The sequence below is a fragment of the Dama dama genome, chromosome 23 (assembly GCF_033118175.1).
Source record: "Dama dama isolate Ldn47 chromosome 23, ASM3311817v1, whole genome shotgun sequence".
Lineage (NCBI taxonomy): Eukaryota > Metazoa > Chordata > Mammalia > Artiodactyla > Cervidae > Dama > Dama dama.
The window spans coordinates 24,732,328-24,759,830 of record NC_083703.1 but is presented as its reverse complement, the minus strand read 5'-3'; the positions used below and the strand labels follow the sequence as shown (position 1 = coordinate 24,759,830).

Sequence of the window (27,503 nt, the reverse complement as noted above, 5' to 3'; positions counted from 1 at the left end):
ATTTTCACTGTGTGCTAAGAAAACACAGCATCATCTTTCAGACCAATGGAAAATTTATATTAAGCAGAGCAAACCTTTATGTTCCTTTTCTTTTGTTTTTTTCTCTTTTTTATAGTTGGGAAAATAACCTAGTGTTTTGGTGTAATCTTTAGATTTCTGTCCGGTTAGGACAAACTCGGGTCTTATAGATGATGATTATTGACTGGTTAGCTAAGCAATGTTGCAGCATTCAAAAAGGAAAAAAATGGTCAAGAACCTTCTTGAATGTCTTATTTCTCCTGCGTTGACTGATTTTTTTTTTAACTGATCTAAATCCATTGGAAGTTTTGGAATCATGTAGCTTCTTCAGCTTTAATTAAAATGGAGTCAGTGTCAGTAAAATTTTAAAAATTTTAGAGCCGGGAACACGTTCCAAGGTAGATAATCAAGAAATGCCTATGAAAACAGCATTAAGAATATCTTTTATGTTTTTGAAATGTAGGGTTTAAATTTGTTTTTTTATTTCAAAGTGACTGAACTGACAAATTGACCAAGTAACCTAAAAATCCTTTCTTAACTTTTGTTATCCGGGAGACTGTTGGTAACTTGAGCCGAATCTAGAAGTTATGCCTAAAACTCTGGAATCATTGTTGGAAAAGCTACTTAGTACGTCAAGTTTCAGGATAGGATAAGGGGGTGACTGCTTGACTTTTTTGGATCTTCCTTGGAATACATCTTTCTATCCTCCCACGAAGGACAGTGGTGTTGGCCACAGAGAGAAACTGAGAAAACAGGCCCAAGAAAGCCAAAAGTTAAAACTTAAAAAATTAAGGGTGTGGTGCCAAAAGAGAAGTTAGACCCTCCATCAGCGCTTCCCAAATTACTGATTGGAGATAGAAGCTCGCACAGCTTGTGAGAGTTCACGTTCTGACTCAGTAGATGGGGGTGGACCTGAGACGCTGCATGTCACGGGCTCTCGGGTGATGCTGATGGAGCCCCTGTCAATGGCAGTGCAGGCCCCACCTCCTGGAGCAGGAGAAACATTCCGAGTCTGCTCATTGGTTCCTTTTGTTCTCTGTGGAGGAGAGGCCGATGGAAATGTGAAAAGCACAGTCAAGTTTTACGTGTGAGCAGCTGGAACTGTGAGATTCACAGCAAGTAGCAGCAGAGCCTGTGTCTTCAGGAGCGGCCCACACTCTCAGGCACGCCAGGAGGGGTCCCTGTGGCTCACGGAGCGCCTCTCCAGCTCCACTCTGCAGACGGGGCACCGCTGTCTGCCCCCAGGCTCCAGCAGCTGCACGGCCCACTCGCTGGCACGCGTTTCCTGCAGCACGTGATCTCCAGTTTCTGGAAATCCCGTTGCTCTTTTGTGTTTGAATATGGCCTGTCTGCCCACCTCTCTCCAATGTCTATGGACTGGACATTCTCATTCTGGTCTCCACGGCTCTCACTTTTCCTTTTCCCTTTTCCATCTCCAAACATCTCTGCTCAATTTGGGGTTAATTCCTCAGCTGTGTTGCCCACTCCTCATTCTCTCATCAATTGTTTTAATCCGTGGTCTCCCCTATCCAGTGATTTTTTTTATTTCAAAGATTGTATTTTTTCTTCTAGAAGTTCCGTATTAAAAAATCCACCTGTGCACTCTTGATCATTTTTCATTGTATACTCATTTCTGAAATTGTGTCCTTTTATTTCTTCAAATACTATTATACATAAGTCTTCCAGTTCTATTTCCAGTAGTCCTAACCTCTGCCATTCCTGGGGTCCTGAGTTTGCGGTCTCTTGTGTCTGCTGGCTCTCAGGAGTGACTGACCGGAGCAGAAGGCCCTGCAGAGTGTGAGGTCAGGATACTGATGAGAGAGGGACTCCGGAACAGGGAGAGGAAAGGAGTTGGATTGGGCGGAGTAGGAGGGCAGGCTGCCAGGCAGGCCCTACAGGCCACAGCCAACCGGTGGGGCCCTTCAGGGCCCTCCGCCCAGCACTGCTGTGTTGGGCCCAAGAAACAGGAAGGCGGACCCAGGAGGAGCTGCCACCTGAAGCCCGCTGACCACACTCCACAGCCGGACAGCCCGGCCTCCAGAGCGCATCGCACCGTGATGCTTGGGACCACCCTTCTCTATTTCAGTTGTAGTCACTGAGTAAACACCAACTCCACTTATGGTAAGGTGTTTGCTTTTAGTTGTTTTGGTTTTTTGGACACATCGACTGGCTTGTAACTTAGCTCCCCAACCTGAGCCCTCAGCAGTGAAAGCTCAGAGTTCTAACTATTGGCCCACCAGGGAATTCCCTGATAAGGTGTTTGTTTGTTTGTTTGTTTGTTTTTTCACAAAGTCATTTCATCTCTCATGATGATGTTATGTATGGGTATTTATAATAGCATAATAAACTGAGTTCGGAGCACCAGTGTTGGCATGTAGGTATATTCTGCAATATATCAGTACTAAGAATGTTTGTAAATACTGCAGAGAAATGTTTATTCCCTTTAAGCCTGATTTTTATTAAGTTTAAGAAAAGCAGTAAAATTTTGTACTTACATTAGATTAAATGGAGTCATCCTAACATTCTTTTATGACTCTTGAAACCAAAATATAGTAACTGACATAGACCATTCTCCCAAAATATCAACTCAAGAAATATTTGGATTATTTATTTGTTTGGTTCTTCTGAAACAAACCAATCCTTAGTTTCAGGCTGTTTTTTTCTTCCTTCCCTCCCTCCCTTCCTTCCTTTCTTTCTCTCTCCTTCCCTCCCCACTCCTCTGCCCTGGCCTCATGTAAAGAACATTATTGAAGTGATCTCTAAACACAGGCAGAGGCACAATAAGAATTACAGATAATTTAACCTTTCAAAAACATTAACTGAAGCAAGACTTTACATTGAAGTATTAATTTGATGCTATATTAAATTGTCACTTCAAGCCCCTAAAAAAAAAAAAAAAAAGAGTGAAACATGATAATAACAGCAATTTTCAAGAACTGGAGCCCAGGTTCACACTCTCATGCAGAGATATAAATATTTATCCATTCCAGTACATCACTTAGAATCCTCTCTGCTGAAACCTTCAGTCAGCTGTGAATCTTTTAATGGCATTTCATTTTGCATAAGAAAAAGCAACAGACCGGGGGATTCATAAGACTTGTTATTCTTGTTGAGTACCCAAGAGCAAAGGAAGCTGAGATCCTGTGGCTGTTGCGTTTTATATGTTTTTAAAATTCCAATTTCACCATGTCAGTTTATCATTATAGTTCTGACAAGCTGCTGTACAGAAAAAAAGTTCTAGGGGAGACTAATGAAGAGGTAAAATCTGCCTCTATTGTTGACACCAAGGAGTCATATAAAAGAAGACTGTTTTAAGAGAAGACAGAAAAAAGTAAAAACTCTATGGGTTATAGATGAACATTGCCAGCAAATACAAGTGTCTGAGAAACACTCTTGAAAAAAACCAAAGTCACAGCATGAAAAGTTACAGCCCGAGGTGACACGAGGCATCCAGCTATGAAAATGCTAAAGTGAAAAATACTTAATAAAAAACAGTATTTTTAAAATGCAAACGTAGGTAATGCAGCGAGTTTAACAGAGAATATGGACACTGACTCCAAGAATACTTGGTGATGGTTTTAGTTCTACACAGGAAGCATAAGAATAATAAACAATGATCAGGGTCAGTTTTTTAAAAAATTGGGACTGTTCCGTACGTTATTTAGAAGGTCAGTGTCCGGGCTGAACTGCAAACATCTGTCAGTTCAGGTGCCAGACAAGACCTTCCCTGAAGGATAGGAGAGAATGTGCCCTAGGGACCGAGTGGTGGAGATAACCGGCCGGCTTTGGGCCACAGGTAGGAGGGCCTCTGGGAAAGGGCGGGAGCTGAGGCGCCACGGAAAGGAAGGCTCTGCAGGCTTGTGTGTTCACGGCTGGTCCTCTCCCGAAAGGACTCATCCCTCTGTCTGTGGGTGCCCTCAATTCCTGGTCCTCACGAGGATGACCAGTGCTGCTGTGTTTGGCCCATTAGTGTCCTCTTACGTCCCTTGGGGCCTCAGAGTGGCAGAGGACAGACGTCCACAGACTCACCTGACCCCTAGAGAAGAGTCTCCCGGGCAGCACTAGGGCACAGCGCCTGTCAGAAGTCAACTGAGATATTAAAGTGGCAGATAGGGAACACTGTCCTCTGCCCGTGAGGAAGGACTGCCTTGTGGCCACGTCAGGACGCTGATGGAAAGTGAAAGAAATATCCTCCCCTTTCTATTATTTTTTGGCTTGGGCTGTGCTGCGAGGCTTGTGGGATCTTAGTTCCCCGACCAAGGATCCAGACCGGGCCCCGGCAGTGGGAGCACCAAGTCCCAACCACTGAACCAGCAGAGAATTCCTCTACACCTTTTTAAAGAGTGAGCCTCGGGATTAAGTCACTGTTTGTCCATGCTTGTAGTCCCTATTTCTCCATTCTTCCAACAAGAATTGGAAACTAAGCATGTAAAAGGGAGGCAGCAAAGATTCATCATTAGGTTGTCTTGTGATCGGATCAGCAATGTTAGAAAGAAATTAATAGATGCTGAGGCTGTTTTTAACTATTAAAATAAGGGGTGCTCATACCAAAAAAAAAAAAAAGCCATCATGAGACTGTAGTGCCCCAGTACACATTTTTCAAATAATTTCTGAAGCATTTATTTACAGGTTCTTTTGTTAATTTGTCAGTGATTAAGCTTTTGAAGGGGAAGTGCTCGGAGTTCTGATCCTAAAAGCAACATAAGTGAGAATTATAACTTTTAGTGTCTTCTGTATTTACGAAAGTATTATCATACTTTATATTAAAAGATGCACACACATAAACACTATTCATTTTTGGAAAGTCTGTTCTGTGGAGATGTGCTTTAAATGGGCAGTTCCTAGCCCGCATTTAAATAGAACCCACTTCTCAGGGAGCACGTCAGCACACATCAGGTGAGGCCTGCCTCCCTCACCCTTTCCTGCCTGCCTGCCTCTCCCACCCCTCACCCCAGGGTCTTGATTTACTTTGGCTCCTGCTTGAGTCAGCGCTGTCCCCCCAGCTCCGTTTCCCTGATCTTCACACCCTTCACAAAGCCCCTGCCCTCTAAGTACTGTTATTGCGCCTCTTCTCCAAACGCAGAGACACAGAGAGGTCGACTAATTCCCAAAGGTCACACAGCTAGTGCTCATGGTGCTGGCCCAGGAAGGCTCAAGCAGTGTGATTGTGGCCCTGTGTTTGCAGTCTCCCTAGATGTGGGATAACCTCCAGGAGTTGGTGGGGTGGGGGAGCCCTCTGAGACGTGCCCACTGGTGTTAGGGTGTGTGCACAGCGCTTAGTGGGTCCGCAGGTGGAGAACCCAAGGGGATTACTATCTGGGCCTCCCTGCGTCAGCTCCCACGTGCAGTGACCCTCACGCTCCACTTCTGTGGGCCGCCAGCCCAGGTGCTCACAGACCCAGTGGGACGTCCTCCACTGAAATGAAACAGGGTCTTCTTTTCCCAGGGCTCCCACCCAGAAACTCAATTCATGGGGGAGGTTTTCGCTCCTGCAGTTTGGTGTGGGAGTGCTTTCTAAACCTTTGGGGCCAACTGCTGCTTGTCAGTACTGGAATCTAACATGATAGGCTTTCTGGGGTTGTGGTTTTGTACATGATTATAAACTCAGGGGTTTTAAGTTTTTTAAATCTGTGTTGCAAGGTGTTCAATGAAGCCTCATAGGTGAGCCTTGCTTTTGAGTATAAGAATATGTAGAAACTTGCTGATAAGGTGAATCAAATTTGATCTATGTTTTAAATATGTTTTATTTAATCTTAAAGATAGAGGAGTTGCAGAATATAACGTGTCCGTGTGTTTCTCCCTGGGGTGGGGGTTGGGGGGGAAGCGCACCAGTGATTTCCCGTGTAGTAGTCAGGTGCCTTTCACATTCGTCAGTACAGATAGTGGTATCTATGCTGATCTGGGCATTCTGTGGCTCTGTACAGAGATTTGGATCAAAGAGACGTGTTCTGCCAGCAGGAATTTTAAAAGATAGGCCATGATGACACTAAACTGAGCAGAGCAGCACAAGGCGTGGGGTGCAGGGGGAGGGAGTTGAATGGCCAGACTGAAGCCTGTGTGCCCCCCAGGGCAGGGGGCAAGTCGCGTGGGCCCTCAGATCACCTCTGCAGAGGCTCCCTCTGGGTAGATCTCAGCTCACGTCTGCGAGTCAGTCTGGAGCACAGAGGAGACGGGCTGACATTGAGATTCCTTACCAGAGTTCTGCATGTAAAGAGTAACCGCGATCACCGTCCTCTCGGGTAGGAGAAAGAGCAGCACAGAACACAGGCATTGTGTGAGGTGTGCTGACACCCTGCTACCTGTAATCCTCACCCTAACCTTCTTGGTAGGAATTACGGTGCTTGTTTTCTAGAAAATGACATTGAAACATAGGGTGGTTTAGTAAGCTGCCCAAGATCCCACTGCTGGTAAATGGAGGCACCGTGATGCCCCTGCATATCATCTCTCTGGCTCCAGAACCTCCATCCTTCCTGCTGAACTTATGTGGCTAGACTCCCTCCGCCTCCATGCGGCCAAGGCCCAGCCAGCCAGCCCTCTTCAGAGGCACCAGACAACCACTCCTTTTATGTCTTTACATCAGACGTGAGAAATCTTCCTTTCAGCCAAGAGCTCTTTACCACCTGTTTTGTATTAGCAAAACTCAAGTTTATTGTTTTTTGAAAGGCGAGAAATAGAAAAGTTTCCTCTCATCTGACTTCAGATTAAGAACAAGTTGGGGGTGAAACTCTACTCAGAAAAAGCCATCGTATTGAAATATGTAGCTCAATTATGGTAAGTTTTTTTTTTTAAGGGCAGAAGCATCTTTAAAATCTTCTGAACTTTGGGTAGGAAAAATCAAACTCCTACACTGATGCTGTACTTCTTTTCTTTAATGATAAAAATTAAAGGCTTTAAAAAAAAGTCTTAAGATGGCTTCTTATTATCAGAGTTGATTATTGCAGTGTCTACCACTAAAGTGTGTGACAGGGCATTCTGATTACTTACTTTTATAAAAGTGCATTGTACAACTGAAAAATTTGAGGAATGTTTTTTTTTTAAATGAAGGAGTTACCTTAAATGTCACCATTACCATGGTGACTATTCTTCCAGCCATCTGTCTGTAAACAGGCACAGTAAGTACAATTTTTACAAGTAGGTACAATTGATGCTAAGTTATTCTAGTGATTTCACACATGTCACAGGCATAAAAGAACCTTTTTTAAATGTTCTTTCCCGCTCATTTTAAAGAAAGGAAAACCTAACTTTGGAAATTACAGTGGGACCCAGTTTGTAAGGATGTCTTTTGAAAAGTGTCTCCATCTGGTGGCCATTTAGAGTATGGTCATTGAAGAGTGATAGACACATGTTGTGTTTTTGCAACTCTCTTGAAAATGGTGTCAGTGCTGGGACTGACTTGTCCAGTGATGAATCCAATGTGGGGCCAGAGTGTGTCCATCTGTCTGTAGAGCTTCACACCACTGCTCTGGTGGGCAATTTATTATTTCTTTCACTGACATGAATTTTTTATTCAATGTCACTTGTAAATCTACAAGGTAATCATTTTAACATATCCAAAAAGTATTAATTTTTTTCATAAATTATTTTTTAAATTTTATTGAAGTAAAGTTGATTTACATATGAATATATATATGTATATATATATATATATATACACACACACACACATAAAATCTTGAAACTGAGCCTCCTGTGTCTCCTGATTGGCAGTTGAATTCTTTACCATTGGGCCACCAGGGAAGCCCATATATATATTTTTTCACATTCTTTTCCATTATAGTTTGTCACAGAATATCAAATATAGTTCCCCGTGCTATACAGCAGGACCTTGTTTATCCATCTTATATGTAATAGTTTGCATTTAGTAATCCCAAACTACGATTCTTTCCTTCCTCTATCCATCCCCCCACTCAGCAACCACAAGTCTGCTCTTTTGTAGATGATTTGTATTATATTTCACATTCCACAAAGAAGCAATATCAACAGAATTTGTCTTTCTCCTTCTGACTGACTTTGCTTAGTATGATAATCTCTAGGTCCATCCATGTTGCTGCAAGTGGCATTATTTCATTCTTTTTTATGACTGAGTAAATATTCCACTGTATATTCGTTCCACATCAGCTTCATCCATTTATCTGTTGAGAGACATTTACGTTGTTTCCATGCCTTGGCTATTGTGAATAGTGCTGCTGTGAACACAGGGGTGCATGTATCTTAATGAATTATATAGTTTTGTCTTTGTCTGGATATACACGCAATACGTAGTGGGACTGCTGGATCATGTGCTAATTCTAGTTTTAGTTTTCTGAGGAACTTCCATACCCTTTTCCACAGTAACTTCACCAACTTACGTTCCCACCAACAGTGTAGGCGGGTTCCCTTTTCTCCACAGCCTCTCTACCATTTGTTATTTGTAGATTTTTTAATGTAATGGCCATTCTGACCAGCATGAGGTGGCACCTCAGTGTCATTTTGATTTGCATTTCTCTAATAATTAATGTTTAGTAGCAAAAATGGCAGTGATGTCAGATTAGTACTATACTGAAAAACAATTTTAAAAAACTGTGAAAGTCAGTTATATTCTAGTTGATTTTCACTTATGAAAGACCCGTTTGCAGAGCTGAACCCAGATGTATTATTTCCGAGGTCAGAGTTCTAAATTTGTCCTTCTATTTTTCCATATATTTAAAGTACTTAGTAGTGTGTCTTTTAAAAGTAATATTGCATCTTTAGTGAGAATAACTACAAGATAAAATGTTGTAAGTTACACACAGAAACCAGTGTTGATATTACATAAAAGGTAGAAATCTAAGTAGAAAACTCTCTCTACTTAAAGAGAAGTTATTTAAGTAGTGGAAATGATTTGTTCAGAGTCGCTCAGTCATGTCCGATGCTTTGAGACCCCATGGACTGCAACACACCAGGCTTCCCTGTCCTTCACCATCTCCTGAAGCTTGCTAAAACCTCATGTCCATGGAGTCGGTGATGCCATCCAACTAACTCATCCTCTGTCATCCCCTTCTACTCCTGCCTTCAATCTTTCCCAGCATCAGAGTCTTACTTTAAAATGTTTCCCCAAAATAAGTGCAGTTAACAATAAAGTGTGATCAAGGATTTTCATGATAAGGCCTTGAGAGGTTGAAATAATATGTCTAAGAAAGGAAAAGAAGAAATGTTCAAAAGTTTACATCACATTATGCAGCATTGTGAATAAAAATTTTAAAAGTTTGTGCTCTTTACTGTTTTTCATTTTTTAAGGAAACACCCTTATTATGGCAGTTACAATTTATATTTAAACACACCTAGATTGGATGTTATGGGTTGTTTTTTAATGCTCTTTATACTTTAGGATGAAGGGCCTCCGGTGGGGAGTCAGTGGTAAAGAATCTGTCTGCCAATGCAGGATACGTGGGATTAGTTCCTAGGTTGGGAAGATCCCCTGGAGGAGGAAATGGCAACCTACTCCAGTATTCTTGCCTGGATGAAATCCCATGGACAGAGAGGAGCCTGGTGGGCTGTTACAATTCATGGGGTTGCAGAGTCAGAAATGACTGGGCACATACACACATACAATAATTTGTGATTTGAGCATCTTTTCATGTGCCTGGTGGCCATCTGTGTTTTCTTTGGAGAAATGTCTACTTATGTGTTCTGTTTTTTTCGATTGGGTTTATTTTGTTGAGTTGTATGTGCTATTTGTATATTTTAGAAATTAAGCCCCTGTCGATCGCATCGTTTGCAAATATTTTCTCCCATTCCATAGGTTGTGTTTTCATTTTGTTTATGGTTTCCTTGGCTGTGCAAAAAGCATGTAAGTTTAATTAACTCCCATTTGTTTTTATTTCTATTGCTCTGGGAGACTATCTGGTAGCAATTTAAACATTAGAGTCTCAATAGGAAACAGAAAACCAAGAGCCTGACTCTCCCAGCTTCTAACACTGAGCTCTCGCCACAGTTTCCTCTATAGTCTCGACTTTAACACTATCAAAGGCGTTGATCATAGTGGCCAGGTGATGCTGCCTGAACCTCGTAAAGTCATCATCAAGGCTTCTAGGAAGGAAGATGGAGAACCCAGGCCATGATTTCACTTTAAAGGAGTTATAGAAAGGACTAGTCACTTGTCCTCTCTCCTCGTGCCATTATATACAAATTAGTTGGGAAAGTTAAGAAAAAAGTGTCTCTGGAGATAGATTTTCTTATCTGTCTGCATGGTGCACTCAGACCTGGTCTTCAGGTGTATAAACATGGTCATTTTCTGTAAATAAGACATTAATGGTTGTATAAACCACTATCACTTTGTAAAACACCACAGGCAGAGGAGTTATTTTATATCTGAACAAATGGCATTTGACTGGATCATTTCCCCCCTTTTTTTCTTTCTTTCCTATGCAGTATATAGTGGAATGTCATGGGATCACCCTTCTTCCCCAGTTCCTGGGCATGTACCGGCTTAATGTGGATGGAGTTGAAATATATGTGATTGTTACAAGAAATGTGTTCAGCCACCGTTTATCTGTATATAGGAAATACGACTTAAAGGTAAGATTTTTATTTTTTTGTTCATTAAGCTTGTTCATCCATGTTGTGTGTAACTGATCAGGCTGAGCACTTAAGAGGCACCCAGAGCTCAAAGCACTAGGCAACCAGTAGTGCACTTCGTGTTAAGTGAGGATCTGGTGGCTTAGACGGTAAAGCATTCACCTGTGATGTGGGAGACCTGCGTTTGGTCCCTGGGTTGGGAAAATCCCCTGGAGAAGGAAATGGCAATCCACTCCAGTACTCTTGCCAGGAAAATCCCCCAGATGGAGGAACCTGGTAAGCTATAGTCGATGGGATTGCAAAGAATTGGACACAATTGAGCAACTTCATTTTCTTTCTTTCTTTCTTATTGTACCTATGAGAGATACCACATCTAATTTATTGAGCTAGTATGTATTGAACACCAGCTATATGCCATGCCCTGCTTTTAAGTGCTGGGAACAGTGTGATGAACAAAACGGACCAAACCTGCCCTCAACGAGCTGACATTCTGGTGGGCAAAGACAGATAAGTCAGTCACATGGTGTGCTAGGAACTGATCCGTGCCGTGGACAGAAGAAAAGACACGAAGGATGGGGAAAGGATACAGTTTGGAATAGGGTGTCAGGAGGTGAGGGACAGGTTGTTTCAAAGATTTGGAGTGGGAGGTAGATCACTGGAAATTCTGATTGTGGAGTGAGGGGCTCTGACTTCTGAGGTCACTGATGTAGACAATGTCCGGGTCAGAGGCTGGCATACTATGACCTGCCCGCATGGCAAGTTCAACTTGGCCATTTTTGTTAATAGCTTTATTGGAGTCCCACTATGCCTGTGGTTTCTGTATCATGTGTGGTTGCACTATAATAGCAGAGTTGAGTAGTTACCATAGAGACCATTTTGGACCGCAAAGCGCAAAACACTTACCCTCTGACCCTTTCCAGAGAAAGTCTGCCAACCTCTGGTCTTCATCAGTCAGTCTCAAATTTTTTTATCTCAGACTCCTTCACACTCTTAAAAGAGGACCCCCAAAAGCTGCATATGTAGGTTAATACTAATACTTAATGTTAGAAATGAGAAAAAATTTTAAACTTAGTTTTTTTAAAATAGTAAAACTATTAATGTTAGCATATCTTTATGGAAAGTATCTTTCAAATCAAAATGTTTAGTGGGACAGGTGGCATTGTTTTACATCTTTGCAAACCTCTGTGATGTCTGCCTTGGTGAGAGAGCGGAGACATCCCGTCTGCTTCTGCTGTCCATCTATTGCATGTTACTTGAAGTGTATGAAAAAAATCAGACCTTACACAAATATGTAGCTGGAAAAAGGGAGGGGTTTTTAAAATAACTTTTTCAGAAATTTGTGGGTGTTTTTCTTTGATGGCACATCTAGGCCTGACAAGTGCTAATTTCTCAAAGCTGAGTTACAATGTGGAATCTGAAATCACATCAGTGAACTTTTTAAAACCCATCAGTCTGTCTGCATGCATTGATCTGAATACATCATGCTTCCGTCATTTTGAACAATGGGTTAACCAAGTTATGAGCTCTTCCAAATACTAACACATTTCATTAAACAGTATCAGGAAGCCACATTAATATCGCCACCTGCCTCATTAGAAAAGCCTTTCTATATTAAGAAGCTGTCAAGCTCAGGGTGGTGGATACAAGTTTTTTGAAGTTTTCATTTTCACTTGAAAGCTTAAATTTTATCAGTGGGTTACCTGTGAAATGACAGCACAGAGCTGAGCCAGCAACTTTGTTCCTCTTTGAGCAAGTGCCTGTCAGATGCCCAGAATGGAATAAACAGGTTCCAGTTGTCCTTTCATGTAGAAATGATTTCTGGAAAAAAGTGGCTAGTTCAGCTCATAACTCAAAACCATCACCAAGATAACTGTCCTTAAACATACCTGCTTTATAAACAAAAGAGCTTTGGGCATACTCCTTACACAGAATATTGAGAAGGTACGTCATCCAGGGTCAGGATTTAACAAAACAGATGCCATTGCTTCCTCGAGGATGTTCGTATATCGTATGATATCTCTACTAATACCATTTGGTGCCACTGCTGGATCTGTGTAAGCTGCCAACAGTTTTCCCCACGGTTGTTTTTGCAGTATCCGTGTAAATGTCAAGGCAAAGATTGTCTCCGCATTATTATAAAGATACTTTTGACCTTGCAGCACCCCTGGGTGCTGAACTATGCTTTGCGAAATGTTGGTCTAAGGGAGGGGAGATGTTCCAGGCTTATCTCTTACCTCGAGTCTGCTCTTACCTCCAAGTCGTAGCTGTTTTGTTCCCTGGAAATCCCAGCAACCCTGCAGGTCTCTTTGGAACCATCTCTCTCACAAGGCCCTCTAAAAGTGTTACTAGCTCATCCTGTTGAGTACTAGAGGTCTGTCTGTTGGTCTGACTCTCCCACGTCAGGAGCCCCATGTCCCAGTGTTACTGTGTGTTAGCTGTGTGCGAGATGCTGAACCTGTAGGGGCCACAGTTCCTTCATCTGTAGAACAGAGATGGTTTTAACCTCCCTTGCTGGGTTGTTGAGAGGATTAATATGATATGTTTGTGTCACGTCCAGCATAATGCATACAAGAAGAGGTGGATGAATTTTCGTTCTCATCCATTCTATTAGTAAGTTTCTTAAAGACAACTGGTCCCACTTTATCCCCTGAAGTGCTTCAAATAGTGCCTCATTCAAGCAGACATATAGGAAGCATACCTTGATGTTAATTACAGACTGGATATTATGGTTTTAATTTAACCTTGGATGTCCTGATTTCATCTCCCTTTTTAGCTTAGAGAATAAACTCTGTTCTCACCAGTACTTGTCATCGTAAGGGAACCTGGGCACCTGGCATCATTTCATGGCTCAAACTCGTGACTTTGACTGACTTCTGTAATTTTGTTTTTTTAATCCTGAATGAATTTAAATCTGGATGAGTTTTTCCAGGCTAATGATCTGCATTTACATAGAGATGAGGCATCACTGAGAATCAGAAGCAGAGTAAATTATATTGTAAGGAGGGAAAAAATACACAGAGACTAAAAACTTAGTTAAAGATACAAAAATAATTCCCTCCCTTTGCCCATTAGCATAGGAACTGCTCAGGTATTACAAACGCAGTAGCCAGGTATTGTAAGTATTTAATACTCGAGTATTCACCCCTCCCTTCTTTTAAAATAAGGGAACATTGTTTATTAGCAGTCAGTGTGTAAAGGAAGATATTGTGGCCGGAAATCAAGACCCTATAAAGGAAGGAAAACAAACCACTGCAAGCGACAGCTGCTGGGCTCGGCTGGCCAGAGGGCTTTCCTTCAGGGACACCTCACAGGGTTCATCCTCACTTGCTGGGTCAGCTTTGTGCTTCTCCAACATGTCCCCAAGAAGCTTCGAGCATGGTCCTGGGCTGGCCCAGCAGGGTCTTTTAGATCCACCAGACCTGGGAACACTGAGCGTGGGGATGATGATGAACTGGCACCGGGGAGCCCCTGGCTCAGGCCTGGCCCCTTCCCCCCGTATGAGGAGTCTCTCCATCTGTGAACGACAGGTGACGCACGTCCTAACTAGTGCCTGAGCTGCTTGAAGGCAAGCTGGTCATAGAGTAAAAACATTAAGAGTGGCCAATCTAGAAGCTACTTTAACATTTCCCAAGTCACATACACATTCTCTGAATGACTGGCGAATGCAAGTATTCCAGGCCAGTAAGTGTGTATTTAACTGACAAGTAAGCAGCTCGCGCCACTGACCTCTGGTCATGGTTTGGGTGTCCGGTGCTGGGCCGTGATCCTTCCCCAGCCATTTACTCAGCAAACACGGGCGCTGCTGTGTGAGACACTGTGACGGTCACCAAGGAGCACGGAGAAGGGATGCTCACTGTTGTTTATTATTATCAAAGTTAGGAACTTACTGGCCATGCATTTCCTAATCTTTCTTTTGCATTAAGATCTTTCACAGAGGACAGTCTCTGTCCTTGAACTCTACCCTAAAGCCCTGCCACTCCATCAGCATCTCAGACAGACTTGGTCGTCTGTCACAACACAGAACCGGGGGCATTATTTGAAAACCAGTGCAGTAGAGTAGAACTGCTGCAACCAAAGCCGCGTTTTCCTCTGCTTATACCTTTTGTGCTCACCCTAGAGGCACCAAAGGGGTGCGAGTAGATGTGTGTTTGACGGGACCTCCAACGTGAAAGGGGCCAGGAAGTCCCCACTGGGTCTTAGGGTGAGTGAGGAGGTCAGTTTGTCAGGAACCCTGAGCCAGGGAGACGGGCTGTCAGGGGCCAGGGTGCCCCACCTGCAGGACGCAGTGTGGGAGATAGGCCCTCGGTGCCCAGCGGTCGCTGCAGCCAAGTGATGGCCCACTGTACTTTGAAGGCCCTCAAACCAACCATCTCCGGTGGCGTGAGGAGGAGAGTGTGGTCCAACCCCGCGTTTGGAAAGGCATCGTTCATGTGACTGGCGGGTCTTCTGATTCCCACCAGGAGGACAGGAACCAGGGAAAAGACGGCACAGGTGGCAAAGGGTTGGAGACAGAGACCCCTACAGAGGCGCCACGCACCCTCACTCGGGGAGGGCACAGGGCAGTCTGCGCTCGGCTGTCTCGGAGCTCTGCCCCGGGACGTTTGCACGTTTCACGTGAAGCCGGTGCCTCGCACGTGCTTATTTTCATCATCTCTGTTTCAGGGTTCTACGGTGGCCAGGGAAGCAAGTGACAAAGAAAAGGTAAGTGCCTGGCGTCTCTCACCCTGATCCTCGGCATGGGCCCAGCACCTCTTAGTTCTGTCTTCCCCTCCTCCCCTGTGATTCCTGTTTCCCCTCAGCTATGGTAGGAAGCTCGTCGTCGACCTGAGGAACACTCTCCTCCAGTTCTCTCCCTCAGGTTAGCTGCGCTGTTGAACAGTGAGGTAGTTATTAGTTCGAAGTGTGGGTGAAATATTTTTCCATCAGCATGATCTTGAAAACACAGCCATCATCGTGATCCAGACTAACAGGTACAGCTCGGCACCTGGGTCCTAACCCCACTTTACGGCTGACAGGCCAGGTGTGACCCTGAGTCAGCTGCCGTGCCTCCCTGAGCCCCCGTTTTCTCACCTGTAAAATGACGGTGTTGAGCTTCATATTCACCTGTAAAATGTTGGCTTAATGAGCTTCAAACATCCTTTCCAACTATAAAATGTTAAGACCCATTAGAATATTGTTTGTGTATAAGGACTTAGGGACAGACGAGGAGACTCCTTACCTTTCTTTGAGACACTGGACTTTAGGTAATACTTGAACCACATTTTGTTGATTATGCAGGACTCTAGACAGATTCAGCGGGAATCAGGTTAAGAATTTGGGAAGTGGCTTTCTGTGCCTAAACCTAAGCAGCGCGAAATCGGGACGTGTTTACATGAACGGTGCCTCTCTAATCTCAGCTATTCCTCATCATGCTGAGGTGCCTTTTCTTGACCAAACCTTTTGGAAGCTGGGCTCAAGGTTTTTGTTTCTAAATTAAATTCTTTCAGGCTGGCGTCATTCAGTTTGGGTTTAAATTTTACAGATTTGAAAATCTTTTACTTATTCATCCAGAAGTTTGTGAACATCTGTGGTTACTGTCCTAGCTTCAGGGGCTAAAATAATGAACCACACAGACATGTCCAACAAAGCGACACACACATTAAATAGGAACTGACCATATCAAGTGATAAGTGCTTTGATAGGAAACACGTAGCAAGGGGACCTAAATCTGGCTTGGTGGTCTGGGAAGAGCTGATTGGAAACCTGAAGGATGGGTAGGAGTTAGCTAGAGGAAGAGGCAAGAAAGAGCAGTGTGAGCAAGGGCACACAGACGGGCAGCGCTTGGTGCTTTTGCTGGAGGATGAGGTGAGGCCACCTTGCAGGACCACCTGGAGAGGCTGCTGAAACAACCCAGAACAGATGGCGGCCTGACCTGGGGTGGTAGAAGATAGAGACGATAGAGAGAGATTTAAGAAGAAGAATCCACAGGCCTCAAGAGATTGAACAAGGCAGGTGAATGGTACCAGAGAGTGTATGTGGAGGGAGGGTGGCAACTCCTAGGTTCCTGGTTTGGACAGTGGGGTGGGTGGGAAAAGGGAGCAGATGGAGTAGTTGGAATTGTCATCTCAGCACCAGAACAGACGTCCAGTCGGCATGAGAGGCTGCAGAGAGGACTTCAGCTGGGAAAGGGGGCTTGGGAACCTCCTGGGAAGGATGACCAAAGACAGGGCAGCATTGATAAGGTCATGCAGGACTAGCCTAACATGAGACAGGAGACATTCACTCAAGCCCAGGAAGTACAGGGAGTCCTGTACAAGATAAACCCAAGGAGAAACATGCCGAGACACACGGTAACCAAACCAACAGAAATTACAAAGAGAAAATATTAAAAGCATCAAGGGAAAAGCAACAATTAACACCTGAGGGAACCCCCATAAGGTTATCAGCTGATTTTTCAGCAGAAACTGCACACCAGAAGGGATCCAGCAATGTTCTCACTCAGATTTGATAGAGAAATCAAAAACTTCACAGACAAGCAAAAACTAAGAGAATTCAGCACCATCAAATGAGCTTTACAGCAAATCTTAAAGGAATCTCTAGGCAGAAGAGAAAAGGCAACTAGAAAAGGAAAATTATGAATGAGAAACCTCACTAGTAAAGGCAACCATATGGTAAAGGTAGGAAATCATCCACACACAAATATGATATCAAAACCAGCAACTATAGAAGAGAGGGCTACAATGCAGGATATTGGACAGCACTAGAAATTAAGGGACAAGCAAGTTAAAACAATCTTGTTTTTATATGTAGACTGCTATATCAAAACTTCATGGAGACTGCAAACCAAAACTCTACAATAGATACACAAAAAAAGAAAAAGCAATCCAAACACAACACTAAAGATAGTCATCAAATCATAACAGAAGTGAACAAAAGGGGAAGGGAGAAAAAAGACCTACAAAAACAAATCCAAAGCTATTAACAAATTGAAAATAAGAACATACATATTACCTTAGGGACTTCCCCAGCAGTCCAGCGGTTAAGGCTCCACCTTCCAATGCAGGGGACATAGGTTTGATCCCCAGTTGGGGAACTAAGGTCCACATGCTTCAGGGTGCAGCCAAAAATTAAAAATAGTAATAATTACCTTAAATGTAAATGGATTAAATGATTCCACCAAAAGACATAGACTGGCTGAATGGATACAAAAACAATATCCATACAAATGCTGTCTGTAAGAGATGCACTTCAGGTCTAGGAACACACAGAGACTGGAAGTGAGAATGGACAAAGGTATTTCATGCAAATGGAAATCAAAAAGAAAGGTAAGATAGTAATACTCATATCACATAAAATAGACTTTAAAATAAAGACTATCATCACAAGAGACAAGAAAAGACACTACATAATGATCAAGGGATCAATCCAAGAAGAAGATATAACAATTGTAAATACATGTATACCCAACATAAGAGCATCTCAATATACATAATAGCCATATAAGGGGAAACTGACAGTAACACAATAATACTAGAGGACTTTAACACCCTATTCTCATCAATGGACAGATAGATCATCCAGACAGAAAATCAGCAAGAAAACACAGGCCTTAAATAACACATTAGACTTAATTGATATTTATAGGACATGCCGTCTGAAAGCAGCAGAATGCACTTTCTTTTCAAGTACATGTGGAATATTCTCCAGGATAGATCACATCTTGGGCCACAAGTCAAGCCTTGGTAAAGCTAAAAAAAAATTGAAATCAGGTATCTTCTCTGATCACAATGTTATGAGATTAAAAATCAAACACAGGCAAATAACTGCTAAAAAAAAAACCAAAACATATGAACACATGGAAGCTAAATGATATATTACTAAACAACCAATGGATCACTGAAGAAATCAAAGAGGAAATAAAAAAAATACCTCTAGATAAATGACAACAAAAACACCACAATCCAAAACCTACAGGATGCAGTGAAAGCAGTTCTAACAGGGAAGTTTATAGTAATTCAATCTTGCCTCAGGAAACAAGAGAAATCTCAAACAACCTAACCTCTTACCTAAAACAATGAGAAAAAGAGGAACAAATAAAACCCAAAGTTAGAAGAAGAAAAGAAATCATAAAGATCAGAGCAGAAATAAAAACAATAGAAAAGATCAGTGAAACTGAAAGCTGGTTCTTTGAAAAGATAAACAAAATTGATAAACTTTAAGAAGAGAAAGGGAAAGGGCTCAAATCAATAAAACTAAAACTGAAAAAGGAGAAGTTACAACTGATATCACAGAAATACAAAGAATCATAAGAAATACAAAGAATCATAGACAACTTATATGCCAATAAAATGGACAGCCTAAAGGAAATGGACAAATTCTTAGAAAGGTACAACCTTTCAAGACTGAACCAGGAAGAAATAGAAAATATGAGCAGACCAGTCACAAGTATAGAAATTGAAACAGATTTTTATTTTTTTTTAATTTTTTTTCCATTTATTTTTATTAGTTGGAGACTAATTACTTTACAATATTGTAGTGGTTTTTGCCATACACTGACATGAATCAGCCGTGGATTTACATATGTTCCCCATCCCGATCCCCCCTCCCACCTCCCTCTCCATCCCATCCCTCTGGGTCTTCCCAGTGCACCAGCCCTGAGCACTTGTCTCATGCATCCAACCTGGGCTGGTGATCTGTGAAACAGATTTTTAAACTCCCAACAAACTAAAATCCAGAGCCAAATAGCTTCACATACATTTAGAGAAGAGTTAACACCTATCTTTCTAAAACTCTTCCAGAAAATTGCAGAAGGAACACTCCAAGTCCATTCTCTGAGGCCATCACTCTGATACCAAAACCAAACATGCCACAAAAAAAAAAGAAAATTACAGGCCAGTATAACTGATGAACATAGATGCAAAAATATTCAACAGAATACTAGCAAACCAAATCCAACCATACATTAAAAGGATCATCCACCATGATCAAGTGGGATTTATTCCAAGGATGCAGGGATTCTTCAATATCTCCAAATCAATCGGTGTGATACGTCACATTAAAAGACTGAAGAATAAAACCATATGATCATCTCAATAGATGTAGAAAAAGCTGTTGACAAAATTCAGCAGCCATTTATGATTTTAAAATGGGCATTGATGGAAATTAACATAATATAATAAAGGCCATATATGACAAATTCTAATTTCTTCAAGAAAATTAGATTCACCAAGGGAACATTTCATGCAAAGATGGACACAATAAAGGACAGGCACTGTATGGACCTAACAGAAGCAGAAGATATTAAGACAAGGCGGCAAGAATACACAGAAGAACTGTATAAAAAAAATCTTAATGACCCAGATAACGATGATGGTGTGATCACTCACTTAGAGCCAGATATCCTGAATTGTGAAGTCAAGTGGGCCTTAGGAAGCATCACTAAAACAAGCTACATCACTACGCAAGAGGTGATGGAATTCCAGCTGAGCTTTTTCAAATCCTAAAAGATGATGCTGTGAAAGTGCTGCATTCACTATGCCAGAAAATTTGGAAAACTCAGCAGTGGCCACAGGACTGGAAAAGGTCAGTTTTCACTTGAATCCCAAAGAAAGGCAAAGCCAAAGAGTGTTCAGACTACTGCACAATTGCACTCATCTCACACACTAGCAAAGTAATGCATAAAATTCTCCAAGCCAAGCTTCAACAGTACGTGAACTGAGAACTTCCAGATGTTCAAGCTGGATCAGAAAAGGCAGAGGAACCAGAGATCAAATTGCTGACATCCACTGGATCATAGAAAAAGCAAGAGAAGTCCAGAAAAACATCTGCTTTATTGACTACGCCAAAGCCTTTGACTGTATGGATCACAACAAATGGTGGAAAATTAAAGAGATGGGAATACCAGACCACCTTACCTGCCTCCTGAGAAATCTGTATGCATGTCAAGAAGCAACTGTTAGAACTAAACATGGGACAACAGACTGGTTCCAAATTGGGAAAGGAGTATGTCAAGGCTGTATATTGTCCCCCTGCTTATTTAACTTATATGCAGAGTATATCATGTAAAATGCCAGACTGGATAATGCACAAGCTGCAATCAGGACTATAGGAAGAAATACCAATAACCTCAGATATGCAGATGATACCACCCTTATGGCAGAAAGTGAAGAAGAACTAAAGAGCCTGTTGATGAAAGTGAAAGAGGAGAGTGAAAAAGCTGGCTTAAAACTCAACATTCAGAAAACTAAGATCATGGCATCTGGTCCCATCACTTCATGGCAAATAGATGGGGAAATAATGGAAACATTGACAGACTTTATTTTCTTGGGCTCCAAAATCACTGCAGATGGTGACTGCAGCCATGAAATTAAAAGGCGCTTGCTCCTTGAAAGAAAAGCTATGACCAACCTAGACAGCATATTAAAAAGCAGAGACATTACTTTACTGATAGATCTCTGTAGAATCAAAGCTGTGGTTTTTCCAGTAGTCATGTATGGATGTGAAAGTTGGACCATAAAGAAAGCTAAGCACCAAAGAATTGATGCTTTTGAACTGTGGTGTTGGAGAAGACTCTTGAGAGTCCCTTGGACAGCGGAGATCCAACCAGTCCATCCTAAAGGAAATCAGTCCTGAATATTCTTTGGAAGGACTGATGCTGACGCTGAAACTCCAATTCTTTGGTCACCTAATGTGAAGAACTGACTCATTTGAAAAGACCTTGATGCTGGGAAAGATTGAAGGCAGGAGGAGAGGGGGACGACCGAGGATGAGATGGTTGGATGGCATCACCGACTTGATGGACATGAGTTTGAGCAAGCTCTGGGAGTTGGTGATGGACAGCCCAGCATGCTGCAGTCCATGGGGTCGCAAAGAGTCGGACATGACCAAGCAACTGAACTGATGACAAACTCACAGCTACCATTCTTGACAGTGAAAAGCTGAAAGCATTCCAAGATCAAGAACAAGACAAGGATGCCCACTATTGCCACTTTTATTCAACATAGTTTTGGAAGTCCTAGCCATAGCAATCAGAAGAAAAAAAAAAAGAAAAGTAATCCAAATTGGAAAAAAAGTAAAAACTGTCACTGCTTGCAGATAACATATTACAGAAAATCCTAAAGATGCTGCCAGAAAACCACTAGAGCTCATCAATAAATTCAGTCAAGTTGCAGGATACAAAAGTAATAACAGAAATCTCTTGCAATCCTATATACTGTCAACAAAAGAACAGAATTTAAGGAAACAATCCCATTTACCATAACATCAAAAAGAATAAAATACCCAGGAATAAGCCTACCTAAGGAGGCCAAAGACCTGTAATCTGAAAACTATAAGACTGATGAAAGAAACCTAAGATGATACAAACAGGTATACCATATTCTTGGATTGGAACTCTTACAGGAAAACATAGGTAGAACACTCTGACATAAATTGTAGCAATATATTTTTTGATCCACCTCCTAGAGTAATGATAATAATAACAAAAATGAAAATGGGACCTAATTAAACTTAAAAGCTCTTGCACAGTAAAGGAAACCATAAACAAAACAAAAAGACAACCCTCAGAATGGGAGGAAATACTTGCAAACAAAGTAACTGACAAGGGATTAATTGCCAATGTATACAAACAGCTCATGCAGCTCTATTAAAAAGAAAAAAAAAATCAAAAACAGGGCAGAAGATGTAAATAGACATTTCTCCAAAGAAGATATACACAGATGACCAAAAAGAACATGATGAGATGCTCAACATCACTAATTATCAGAGAAATGCAAATCAAAACTATAGTGAAGCATCACCTCACACCAGTCAGAATGGCCACCATCGAAAAGTCTATAAACAGTAAATGCTGGAGGGGGTGTGTAGAGGAGGGAGTCCTCCCGCACCGTTGCTGTGAATGTAAATTGTTTTAACCACTATGAACAAGGAACTTTATGCAGGTTTGTTAAAAAACTAAAAATAGAACTACCATATGATCCAGCAATCCCATTCCTTGGCATATATTCAGAGAAAACCATAATTCAAAAAAATATATGCACCCCAGTGTTCACTGGAGTGCTAGTTATAGTAACTAAGATGAAATCAACCTAAATGTCCATCCACAGATGACTGGATAAAGCAGATGTGGTACATATATACAGTGGAACATTACTCAGCCATAAAAAAGACCAAAATAATGCCATTTACAGCAATGTGGATGGACCTAGAGATTATGGTAAGTGAAGTAAGTCAGAAAGAAAAAGACAAATACCATGTGTTATCACTCATGTGGAATCTAATTTTTTTAAGTGATATAAATGAACTTATTTACAAAACAGAAACAGACTTATAGATTTCAGAAGCAAACTTAACAGTTACCAAAGGGGAAATGTGGGGAGGGATTTATTAGAAGCTTGGAATTAACATACACACACTACTGTATATAAAATAGATAACTGTTAATAACAAGGACCTACAATATAGCACAGAGAACTACTCAATATTCTATGTGGGGAAAGAATCTGAAAAAGAATGACTATAACTGAATCACCGTGCCATAGTCCTGAAACTAACACAACATTGCATATCAGCTGTACTCCACTAAAGTTTTTTTTTTAATAAATAAAAATTAAGAAGTGAGGCAGAGAAAGGAAACGGTGGCTCCTTTGACAGTTTATATTTTTACTGTGCACCAGTGACTGTATTTTCACACTTCCAACCTCTGTGTAAATCACCCTGAAGGCACCAGCTTTGACCCAAAGCAGCAGAAATGACGGACTGTTGGCTTCTGTGTTGCTATGTAAACGTTTCTTCCAGGTGCCGAAGACTCAAGTGGGTGTTTAAGTTTCAGTCCATGAGAAACTTAGAGACTCACTATTATTGGGATCTTCTCCTAGGAGAAAATAATCTGGACTGTTTAAAGGACCACACACCAGCGTTGAAAGAAGGCTTTCTCAGCATCATCAAAAGAAGCCAGCCCCCAAGGAAGCCGTGGATATGATGCCGTGCGCTACACACAGGGACTGCTCTGCTTTTACTTTGTCCCCAAGTCTCTGGTGACTACAGCCAGCGGTCTCTGCACCGCCACCCCAATTTTGATCTCTTCAGGTTCTGGCTCCAAGGGCTCGGTTGGTCCGCTCTGACAATAACCAGTGCCAAGAAAGGCAGTTACGGCCAACGGGGTGATTGCCTCAGAATTCCAAATCCTAGAACAAGAACGCATGTGAAGGAAAGCCACAGGATTTGACATGGCCGTGACGGTTCATCACCATCTGTCTGTCCCTCCCCATCTCTGCCTCTAGGACCACACGCTTCCCAGACACCCCTGGCACTCACCACAGCCCCACTCCCTGCCTCACCAGAAACGTTCAGCCTTTTATTGGTGTAGGTTTCTGTGAAAAGATAGGAAATTACCGAATGTGTTTAATAGAAACCCAGTTTTCTGAGGATGCTTCTTATCATACATTGAATATATGCAAACTATTCCTCAAAACATCTCCCCGGAGGTGGACGTCAGAGACAAGAGGGACCTTGAGAGTCCGGTTTCCCCACCTGACATGTGACAGACCTGAGACTGTGGAGCCTCTCTTCTCAGGCTGCCTCACAGCTGGTGGCAGAGGCAAAACCTTACCTGGGCGGGGGGGTGGTGAGGGGTGTGTTTTTTTCTCTTAATCTCAGTGTACTGGGATTTAGAAAGGTATGTAACAGTAAGCAATGTTTGTTGAGCGTATACTACATGCCAGACCTGTTTTCAGTTTTACACAAATTTGGTCATGTCATCCTGACCACTACCTTTGAGACGGGGGCTCTTGTTACTTGCTTTGTGTAAATGAAGTTACTTGACAGACAAGCTCTAACCTGCCCCACAGTTCTGACAGGACAAGGCCGGGCTTCCGGTCTTAGTGCACATCCTAACCTTCTAAATGTTTAGGACTCCCTTTTAAAAAAAAAAAAAGAAAAAGGGATTTATTATCAAAAATTCATATTAATCCTATGACGATGAAAAGGGAAACATTTTACCACATTTCACTGACGAAAGCATGTAACTCAAAACAACATGGTACTAAGACAGTTCATTGTCTTGATTTAAAAGTTTAAAAAGTAATGAAATGACTTCAAACCACGTTGGCAAAAAAAACCAATTCATATTTCCTCCATTTGAGAAGTATAGTTACTTCTGTAAATATAGTCTGTATTACCGTATCTTACATCATATAAACATTAAGACTGTTTATACAACAGCCCCAAGGCTTTCTGCTCCTTTCTGGGCTTGGGGCTCCTGATAGCTCTTCCTCCAGGAGCAGTAGCTCCAAAATGCCATCCACCCTCCCTTCTAGCTTAGAGGCGCTCACTGGGAAAGGCTTAAAGACATAGGATGTGAAAGTAATTAAAATTGGTAATTGATGGAGACTGTGTGTGCTTTGACAAGAGAACATCATGCCTCTCTGATAAGGTAGTTTGTTTATAAAAGCTAGCAACAACCAAAGTAATATTTACTAAACTGTAATACATAAAGATAAATGAATCAATAGAGTTGAAGTCTTTAAAAGTTTGGATTTTTAAACTCAAAAAAAATTTCTTTGGTTTCTTTTTTCTGTCAATTTTCAGGTTTTCTTTCCATGATCAGTAAATATTTTTGACTCTTCTGAACAGCATGCTCTTTATAAAATAAAACCATAAATTATCATAATAATCACTTATCTCTGGTTAGAAATAATTGGAAAAGGCTGAAAATATTTTCTACATTCTAGCCTTTTATAAACAAAATCAAATGGCTTGCAAGAATATTTTCATTGCAGTCATATAATCATTTGCTACAAAATTGCAAAGAACAATTTTCATGGAGAATCTCCACTGACATGGCTTAATTAGTAATCTGGATTCCTAATTTTTCTTTCATTTGCATCACTGTAGTTGTTTTAATTTCCCGTACTTTTCACTTGTTGATGACAAGTTTTCAAACTGTCACTTCAAATATTTCATGATATAGGTGCAGACAAGTCTCATCTCTACGATTTGAACTTGACACGTAATTAGTGCGATCTGCATTAGCATAATAATGAATATGGAACTGAAGGAAATAAAGAAGCTATTTTCCAACAATAATGGAATCACTTTCATGGCAACAAGTATCAGAACATGCATGTACAGATGTCTTGAATTTTTTTTAAAAAAAAGCAGAATGGTGCTTTTAAAAAAAAAAAAAAAAAAACGCTGTCAGATTCTGACAGCTGCTATGACTTGTTTTATTCTTTAACTCTTTTCTTTATTAATGGAAGGGCATCTTCCACTCATGGCTCCAGCAGTTTTGCCCCCTCTAAATGAGACAGAAATGCGGATCTCCCCGGTGGTCCATCTTTTCACAGCTGCGCTGCAATTCCAGTGTGACATCAAATTAGTAATTATAGCTGAGCAGACCGCTTTTTACAAATGACAGTCTTAGCATGCTGCCAGCAAGCAAGCTACCCAGCAGGGAATCTGGACAAGTAAAAGAAAACATAACTGGACTCACTTGATTTCTGGGGGATTTGACCTGACTCTTTAAAACGCCCATGTTCTTGAGAGAGAGAGTGAGTGAGTCCTGGGGATTTACACAAATATGCATTTTGTTCATCGTTCTGCACAGTTCTTCTCAAAACTCATGTCTGGTTTTATTAAGTAAAGCCAAGCCTGTGTAATGGAGTCATTGGGTCACAATAAGAAGATTCCTTTTAACATCTAACCTTCTCCCTGGAACCTATTTGAAAGAAAACAGCTGCCCTGCAATTGGCATTTGTATAACTATATTGGCAATAATCACTGTTGACACCTTGATAATGGGCTACAAAAGGCCGCCTGGTCGATTCTTAGGAATTGTGAATTGTGCTAGCAATTAAGTGACTGTCACCATCTCTGACATTGTTCCTATTATTGACTGAAGGTTCAGCAAAATTCATCATTAATACCCTCACACACACACACAAAAAAAAAGCTTTCCTAAACCAGTTTTCAGCATTTCTTCTGTGATCTTTAACTTGTAACAAATTATAATTAATTACCACCTCCAGCTGGTTCTTTGGGATGAGTGAAAGGCAAGGTAACAAAGACACTAAGCTCAGAGCAGAAGGAACAGAAACAGCAGTGCATTCTTCTGGGAATCTTCCTTTGCTATCAGTTAAAAAGTGCTTCCTTTTCCATGTCAGTGAATGACCAGTTAAAGGGAGGTTATCAAGGTTTTCAGGTCCTCAACTCAGCTAATGCTTTAACCTTCTGTAAAATTTCTTCTCTCTCCAGATGAAAGTGAATTATTCCCTTTGCCAGCCAGAGCTAGATACGCCTATCCCAGCACCCAAAGTGCAGAGGAAATTTTCCCATCGGGCAGAAGCAGGGCCATCTGCCTGTCTCCTGGCCCTGAAATGCTGTATTAATGTAAAAGGGGGCTCGGAAGGGAAAGGCACCAAACCAGAGCCTTCGCCAATCTGAGTCCCAACCCCTGCTCTGGCACTAATGGAAGTCTGGGGATAAATCATTTGACTTCATCTTCATTTGTAAAATTAAAGGATCTCATTGGTCTTCATGCTTTATTGTTTGCAAGCATCTCTTGTTTCAGGTGACTCTTTCCCTCCTGCAAAGGTGCACTGCAGCCCACTTGACAATCACCAAAGTCCTGTCTGCTCTGGCCATGAGTTATGGTGATTGCTACTACTAATGGAAAAAATGTTCTGAATTGTTACATAAGTCTGCAGATGTCTGAGCAAAGGCTTAAGAACTCTATAATGTAAACCATGGGGGTTATTCTGGGAAGTGGAGTTTTAAAATTTGATTCCTTTGGAATTTGGTAAGAGTGGCATGTGAAGAGGAAAGATAACATGCAGTATGATTCCTGGGAGCTTCTCCCAGATGACAGCATTAGAGTGCTCAGGCCAGTCTGGCTTATGGCAGTGTATAAACACAGCTTCACTGAATGCACTCAACTCAGATTATCCCAAGCACACAGAAGCAGTGCTGTTAGA

At 41.7% G+C, this 27,503-nt stretch overlaps 1 protein-coding gene across 1 annotated transcript in view; it reads left to right on the top strand.

Moving 5' to 3' along the window:
- The window catches only part of PIP4K2A (phosphatidylinositol-5-phosphate 4-kinase type 2 alpha), a 178,211-nt gene that overhangs the window by 128,501 nt on the left and 22,207 nt on the right, over positions 1-27,503 (top strand). Inside the window, exons 5-6 of the mRNA XM_061126188.1 lie at positions 10,408-10,554; positions 15,217-15,255. Of these exons, the coding sequence (XP_060982171.1) occupies positions 10,408-10,554; positions 15,217-15,255 (186 nt within the window). The remainder of the gene's footprint in view (positions 1-10,407; positions 10,555-15,216; positions 15,256-27,503) is intronic.